The sequence below is a fragment of the Pimephales promelas genome, chromosome 5 (assembly GCF_988280905.1).
Source record: "Pimephales promelas chromosome 5, fPimPro1.hap1.1, whole genome shotgun sequence".
NCBI classification, from domain to species: domain Eukaryota; kingdom Metazoa; phylum Chordata; class Actinopteri; order Cypriniformes; family Leuciscidae; genus Pimephales; species Pimephales promelas.
In genome coordinates, this window is record NC_142773.1 from 10903861 (window position 1) to 10912716 (window position 8856).

General features: G+C 38.9%; 1 protein-coding gene across 1 annotated transcript; it reads right to left on the reverse strand.

Moving 5' to 3' along the window:
- Positions 1-1987: 1987 nt before the first annotated feature.
- LOC120474793 (uncharacterized) lies at positions 1988-6066 on the reverse strand. The gene is made up of 4 exons (XM_089131678.1): positions 5937-6066; positions 3406-3525; positions 3135-3154; positions 1988-2356 (listed from the first exon to the last, which is right to left on the reverse strand). Exons 1-4 carry the CDS (start codon positions 6064-6066, stop codon positions 1988-1990), a joined length of 639 nt encoding a protein of 212 aa, XP_088987804.1.
- Positions 6067-8856: the final 2790 nt, after the last annotated feature.

The following is an 8856-nucleotide window of genomic DNA, read 5'->3' on the forward strand; positions in this document are numbered from 1 at the left end:
TTACAAGCTCAATTTAACAACACAAGCACCCTATTAAATATATTGCCATTATTATTGTATATATATTTGTATAACATTTTTTCGAATGTGTTTGACTTGTCTGAGTTTGCGCCAATTGCATCATTTAGCCAGAGGGTGGCGACAAGTGACTGTCTTTTTGAGTGAGCAATTGAACCATTAATTAAATTAACAGATTAGTCCAAAAAACATTGATTAATTTAGGAAAGAAAAGTCGCTGAAAATGGAACTGATTCTCATGTTTAAGAATCTGATCAAATAGGTTACTTCATGCTTTTAAAGCTATTGTTGTCAATTTTTTTGGCCATCAAAACACCTTAAAATGCTCATTTCGAGATCAGGAAAATCAAAATTTTCTCGGGGGGGGGGCATGCCCCCGAACCCCCCTAACAATAAAATTTATGGGACCTGGCACCTAGGTATTTAGAAAACTATATGTGCGGCCCTGATATGCAAGAATACTACTGATTCTATGTGTTCTATTGTATTCATTATACCTACTCTATTCTATAGTCTTGCATATTGAATACTAATGCAAGACTAGTAGTCTTACATGTCACTGTTTATAACACAGGGCGTTCATCCTTTGCTGGGACGCTTAAAAAATATTGGGGGCATAAATTAAGAGTATACCCACTTCTCCAGGCACCACTACATCACTGAGTACACATGTGTAACAGGCATTTTGTAACTACGTTTTGTAACAACAATATGCATTTACACACATTCTTCCACTTCCACACAGTCTTCAATACTGTAGTTACCAGTTTGGAAGGCACTGAAACTCCACTGAAATCATGATGATTCCTATGTGTATACCATGTATTTACTGTATGACTCACGCTGAATTACAGCTAAAGTTTCCCCTTTTAAACTATTATAACTTACTGTGTATAATAAAAAAAAAAACCTCTGTACAACACTGTATTAACAGTGTACTTGCATGGTAACTCCTCAGTAACTCTGCACTTATACAATGCATTAAACTGTCATAACTTACTCTGTATAATAATAAAAAAAACCTCTGTACAACACTGTATTAACAGTGTACTTGCATGGTAAGTCCTCAGTAACTTTGCACTTATACAATGCGTTAAACTATCATAACTTACTGTGTACAATACAAAAAAACCTCTGTGCAACACTGTATTAACTGTGTACTTACATGGTAACTCCTCAGGAACTGTACACTTAATATAAAGTGTAAAACTATCATAACTTACTGTGTATAATAAAAAAAACAGAAACCTCTGTACAACACTGTATTAACAGCGTACTTACATGGTAATTCCTCAGGAACTGTCTACTTAATATAAAGTGTAAAATGGCTATAACATTACAAGTAATGTACAAAACCCAAACCTCTGTGCAACACTGTATTAACAGTGTACTTACATGGTATCTCCTCAGTAACTCTGCACTTGTGTTAAACTGTCATAACTTACTGTGTACAATAAAAACCAAAACCTTTGTACAACATTGTATTAACAGTGTACTTAAATGTTAACTCTGCAGAAACTGTCCATTTAATATAAAGTCCAATAGCTAGGGTCATTGTTGTGTACCATCAGTGTCGTTACATGATTTCAAGGGAACTTCCGAATTATGAAATGTTACATGTTAATTCCATTGGAATTGTCCACTTGAATGTATTTTAATAGTTGTTTGGGTAAAATGTCCAAGTATTAAACCTTGATTACTTCTCAGTAAAAAAAAATATAGATGACTGCAAAAAAAAAAAAAAAAAAAAAAAGAAGAGAAAAACAATGTAATAAAGCTGAATAATGTTTATTTAACACATTACAGAACAGTTTACCAGATTTTCAAGTAAAACTTCAGTTTACCTGCAGCTGGGTTAACACTAGAACAGCATTGTACAATGACCAAAATTGTCAAATTAAACTCAGTTACCATTTCAGAGCAGTTATAAGGAACATTACACAGGGCTCCGGACTAACTTTATGTCTTTCTATCTGAGCTTGTATGTTATTGGCAGCAGTTTACGCTCTTTTTTTGCATTTTCTATGGTAGACTTGAGGTCTGCTGTCATTGACTGCAGGCACCGCTTTGCAAAGTCGCAGAGTTTCTCATCCTTTAATCTGAACTTTGGGATGCTTCGGTAAAACTCTGGATCAACAAGCTGTATTTCAGCCACAACAGCTGTTAATGCCAGTGTATTTCGGTCAACCCCAACTTTGGTGCATGCCTTACTGATACTCCCTTCTTTCTTGAAGGCGTGAAAAACTTTATTGTACCGCTTCAGTACATCTTCTGGGGTTGTTGCTGTAAAAAGATTAAAGCTTCCTTTATTAAGACAAACCAAAACCAAAAAACAAGACTTGCATCAAACTGATCAATTTCCAGGTAAAAGCATATTATTGTAAAACAAACATAATATATATATTGGTGGTCTTGAACTGCTAGCATTTTTTTTTTTTTTTACAATTAGTTTCCTATCTTAAATATCACGTTTGCATTTCTCAGACATTTTCTAAATATGTGATGCGATCTGGGAAAACCCACCACATGGTGAAATTTGACATATTACAGGTTTTGAGACCATATTAAAGCTGGGTTCAAGCCCTTTCCTAATCTGTTATTACTTCTTTTATCGTTTGTCTGTAACAAAAGTTATGGTTATCTGAAGTCGGCTGATTGCTATGATTTTCAGAAACGGAAGAAAAAAACAGGTAATTAAACCTTTTTTTTTTTTTTTTTTGAGAAAAACAGGTTTAATTAACTGTCATGTCCTGCTAGCGGGCCGACTGGCGCTCCCTTTTATATTGCCTTTTTTCATATCACATATTTTAGTAATCATTATAGATTAGGTATCAATCGAAAGCTTACAAACTCAAAATTTATCCTGTGAAAACAGATTTGGAATTGGATTTAGAGGTGAGCAAGGTCTTTTAAATGAGCAGCTTCAAACTCTGTTGATCTCTTGTGCTCCGCATCACACAACACGATAACACTGGATAAAATAAATAAAAACTTGCAGGCTGTTGTAGTTCACCCAGGACTGGATTTTATTCTGTTTTGTGCTTTATTTTGATAGGCGAAGTGTCGTTGTAGTGTTAAGAGAAGGAGAGCTAAACGAGAGATATTGTCTTTTGCACCTCAGCTCTGCCTGCGTGTTCTTAAAGAGAAACACAGTCTTTTCAGCTGGACATTATATATCTCTATTTTTCTGCACTAAACTAGTGAATTTTCCCAAGATATATTCAGAGATGATAAACAAGATGTTATAGAATAATAATTCAATATAAAAACCCAACATTCAATCTATATTTAGACCTTACTGAAAAGTTAGAAAATTAAACTTGTTCAGTAATTACTAAATTCTTAAATAAAATAGTCAATAGAGCAAAACAGATATATGTCTCGTACTTGAGAGTTTTAGGACAGCTTGACGGAGAAAATCTCGTTCCTCTTCAAGTGCCTTTATTGCCTGGGCCATGAACATCAGCTTGTCTTTTTCTCCCAAGGAGGAAGACTCCTCATGTCCTCCTTAAAAACAATATAATATCAACACCAGGATTTTTTATAAACAAGTAATAGAAGATCAGTGGTATCCATATTTTTCATATGCCAAAACAGTACAAAACGTTCATATGCCCAAACAAATGTTTCCCTTGTGTTCAAATGTTTTAAACATGATGTGTCACTGAACAGAAGAGTAAGACAACGGAGTGATATATAAACAGGCTTATTTATAATGCAGGGGAATCTGAAGCAGTAAACTAGAATGGCAGGTGGAAATGTAATGCAGTGAGGTATGGCTGGATTTATTATGAGAACATCATTCAAAATTATTTTGATACTTGCAGGTGAGATGGAACGGAGAAGGCAGAGGAGGATCTGATGAGTGGCCGAAGACAGATATCAGTAGATCTGATAGCTGGTAATTAGCAGGTTAGGAGTCAGGGTGAGTGTATCTAGTGCTGGGCGGTATAGCAGTTTATACCGAAAACCGGTGTATAATTTTGTTATGATATTAATGTTTTATATCCCAACATACCAATTTATTTAATTTGCTGCGCGACACTGTTTTAGATGGACCCTTTACAACGTTGCACTTCTCAGCAGCGACTGTGAGGCTAGGCCGAAGGTATACAGCAGTGCTCTGGTGTTACTTTACAGGGAAGATGGATGCCGCAGAACTATGGCGTTATTTTCCTGTCAAATGTCGAGAGCGCACTATTGTAGCGTGAAAGTACATTAATATAATGCTTACGCGTGGAACATAATGTGCTGCGCGCACTCTCAGATACACGCTTCTCTTGTAAGAATAGGTCTATTTTCTCTGGCCTCGCTCAGAGAATCATGCATTTAAAACGTGTTCAGTGCAATCGCCAATCTCACCTCTTCCCAAGATAACAATTTTAGGTTATAAGAACGTTTTCATAACGTTAAGTTATAAAAACGTTATTTCTGTCCAGTTTTTTTTAGATGTTGTATTAAGAACGTTATTCAAAATATTATAAGAACGTTCAGTTCTCCCATTATTATATCAACGTTGAATTAACGTGCTTGCTTGGCTATAAGATCATCTTTCAAACATCATTAGAACGTTCAATTCTCTCGTTACATAAACGTTGTATTTTAACATTATTTCCTGGTTATAAGAATGTTATTAGAACGTTAATAAATCATAATTTTAGGTTATATTGGGCCCTAGTCTATTCTACAATATTCACTAATGACAGTAAAATAGACCATCCAAATCAATTTATTGCAGTAATTCTTCTTTCAACCAGTAGAAAATGCTTTGAACACCTGATTATGCATAAAAAAAAAAATAATAATAATAATAAAAAACCTGTCATAAATACGGCTTAATTTTGAAAAAAAAAAAATGATATGAATTTTTGGTCAAACCGCCCAGCACTATATGAGCCCCTTCTCATCCCAAAGCGCCATATAGGACGCTTTTGCAAAAGCGTAAATATCCAACGCACATGGCACCCTTTAACGTGAAATGGGACGCAGATATATTTGGGCAGAAGGCGCCCCCTAGTGGTCTAACCCTTACCCAACACCTTACCTAAACTTAACCATAACCGAAGCGTCTCATTAGACGTTAAAGGGTGCCATGTGCGTTGGATATTTACGCTTTTGCAAAAGCGTCCTATATGGCGCTTTGGGATGAGAACGCGTTGACTATATCTATGGCTACATTTACACTTGGCATATACGATCACCGTGATCCGATCAGGCAGATCAGATCATAAGCCAGGACATGGTGCTTTTATAACTGTACACATTAAGTGGCTTCTCTATCTGGATAACAGATCGAATCTCGCATTCCTGTAAAACACATACACTCAAAAAAAGGATGGCTCCGGTGCAAAGTCGATCTGAAGTGGTGGGTTTTCTTTTAAAAGCAGTTTTCAGTCCAGGTACATTTTACAAATCTTGCAAAATAAGGAGGACGAAGAGTCTGCAAGTATTAATAATGTGTATAGCTGCTGTAATGGAAACGGTACAGAGAAACGTATCAGAGAACTTTGCCAGCTGTGGAGTTTTTTACAGAAAATGTATGGTTTTGCAACTTTAGGGTATGAAAGCAAACAATTTTAGTATTTTTGCGATATGCTTCACACTCGACAGTATCGCAAAACCACACAGCTACGTGCAGCAATTTCTGGAGAGAGGAGGGGGGATAAAGACTGGACAGAGTTTTTTATGACGTACACATGTGAATGCAGGCACAATGGCTGGATTGCATTTATATTACACTGAGATGCATTTATATATATAATCACAATGCGTCCTCAACTACTTATTGACTTGGACACGCTCATCGGATAACATTCTGATCAGAAGTGCTTTTACACTTTTTTTTTTTCAATATGTGGATAACATCCGGATACAGGTCACACGTTAATGCCAAGTGTAAACGCAGCCTCTGATAAGACCCAAAGTGGTGGGATGTGCAGGTTTATGAAGGGTGGTGGTGTTGAGCTGGTGCAGGTGTGGTGCATCATTAATCAGGTGGTAATCTGCAACAGGTGTGGTGATGGCTGCCTGAGTGCAGGTGGGGATCATAAAGGATGATGGGAGATGTACAGTAGTGGAGGTGATAGAGCTGGTGACCGTGACAGTACCATCATACAAATGGGTTTCCCTTGTGTAATATGGCCATCAGTGTTAGATCAAGTATTTATTGCCCCATATATACACATTGGAACAAGAATGTGATTGTCTGTTGTAGTTTTGGTTAAAGGGTCACACATGAAAATGTCACACATGAAACATGGCTTGCACAAAATAAATAATGTTCCCTCACATGCTGCCTTTTTTAAATTAGTTCAGTGAGAGCTTCATAATTAGGGCCCGAGCACTAACAGTGCGAGGACCCTATTGAAACTGTTAGGATTATTTTTTTTTTCTTTTTTCTTTTTTCTTTTTTAGGGCCCGAGCACTAACAGTGCGAGGACCCTATTGAAACTGTTAGGATTTTTTTTTCTTTTTTTTTTTTTTTCTGCAAAGTAAGTGCCATTTTCGGGGCCGCAACATGCTCAAAAACTCACCAAATTTGGCACGCATGTCAGGACTGGTGAAAAATTTTGTATTTTGTGGGTTTCGCGGATGGGCAGGGCAAAATGGCACGCTAGCGCCACCTAGAAAATTGGAAAAAATTAGCCCCTCGTCCACGTTCAACCTACATGCACGAAATTTGGTGTGGACGTGAATCATATCAAGACGCACAAAAAAGCCTAAAAAACCCATACCCTAAACTCGACAGGAAGTCCGCCATTTTGAATTTGGCGACCGATTTGGGACGATTTACACACTCCGTACTTTAACGAACTCCTCCTAGGGATTTAGTCGGATCAACTTCAAATTTCTGCTGTGCCTTCTAAAGGCATTGACGATGTAAAGTTGTGCTATTTGCGCGTTTTCGTCGATGGGCGTGTCCGTAGCGTTGATGATTCGCCATGAAACAGGAAGTTGTAGTAACTTGGCTGTAAATGCCCAGATCTACACGAAATTTTACATATTTGACAAGAGTCCCGCCCTGAACAAATCTACATGCCGACATTCACCCACAGTCATAGCGCCACCTATTGGCAACAGGAAGTGACCTTTAACGAAGCAGCCCCCGCCGCATGTTTGACCGACATGTACGAAATTTTTGTGGTACAACTAACATATCCAGCCGCACAGAAAAGTCTCTTGGAGCGATGCCCTAAACTCAACAAGAAATCGGCCATTTCTAATTTTACCGCCATTTTTGGATGATTTACTCATTACGTACTTTAACGAACTCCTCCTAGGGATTTAGTTGGATCGACTTCAAATTTCTGCTGTACCTTCTAAAGGCATTGACGATGTAAAGTTGTACTATCTGCGCGTTTTCGTCGATGGGCGTGTCCGTGGCGTTGATGATTCGCCATGAAACAGAAACTTGTAGTAACTTGGCTGTAAATGCCCAGATCTACACGAAATTTTACACATTTGACAAGAGTCCCGCCCTGAACAAATCTACATGCCGACATTCACCCACATTCATAGCGCCACCTAGTGGCAAGAGGAAGTGACTTTTAACGAAGCAGCCCCCGTCGCATGTTTGACCGACATGTACGAAATTCCTGTGGTACATCTACCATGTCCAGACGCACAGAAAACTCTCTTGGAGCGATGCCCTAAACTCAACAGGAAGTCAGCCATTTCTAATTTTACCGCCTTTTTTGGATGATTTACTCATTACGTACTTTAACGAACTCCTCCTAGGGATTTAGTCGGATCGACTTCAAATTTCTGCTGTACCTTCTAAAGGCATTGACGATGTAAAGTTGTGCTATCTGCGCGTTTTCGTCGATGGGCGTGTCCGTGGCGTCGAAGATTCGCCATGAAACAGGAAGTTGTAGTAACTTGGCTGTAAATGCCCAGATCTGCACGAAATTTTACACATTTGACAAGAGTCACGCCCTGAACAAATCTACATGCAAACATTCACCCACAGTCATAGCGCCACCTGCTGACAACAGGAAGTGACCTTTAACGAAGCAGCCCCCGCCGCTTGTTTGACCGACATGTACGAAATTTCTGTGGTACATCTACCATGACCAGACGCACAAAAAAGCCTCAAGAACCCATACCCTAAACTCGACAGGAAGTCCGCCATTTTGAATTCGGCGACCGATTTGGGACGATTTACACACTCCGTACTTTAACGAACTCCTCCTAGGGATTTAGTCGGACCAACAGTGTGGCAAATGCACAGCCGCACTGGCTGAGCTGCAGAAAATGAAACGCGGCCGCCTCAGACCCCGACGTGCTACAGGTGCGAGGGCCCGCCCATCGCTGCTTGCAGCTTTAATTTTTTTTTTTTTTTTCTTTTTTCTGCAAAGTAAGCGCCATTTTCGGGGCCGCAACATGCTCAAAAACTCACCAAATTTGGCACGCATGTCAGGACTGGTGAAAAATTTCGTATTTTGTGGGTTTCATGGATGGGCGTGGCAAAACGGCACACTAGCGCCACCTAGAAAATTGGAAAAAATTAGCCCCTCGTCCATGTTCAACCTACATGCACGAAATTTGGTGGGGACGTGTATCATATCAAGATGCACAAAAAAGCCTCAAGAACCCATACCCTAAACTCGACAGGAAGTCCGCCATTTTGAATTTGGCGGCCATTTTTGGACGATTTACACACTCCGTACTTTAACGAACTCCTCCTAGGGATTTAGTAGGATCAACTTCAAATTTCTGCTATACCTTCTAAAGGCATTGACGATGTAAAGTTGTGCTATCTGCGCGTTTTCCTCAATGGGCGTGTCCGTGGCGTTGATGATTCGCCATGAAACAGGAAGTTGTAGTAACTTGGCTGTA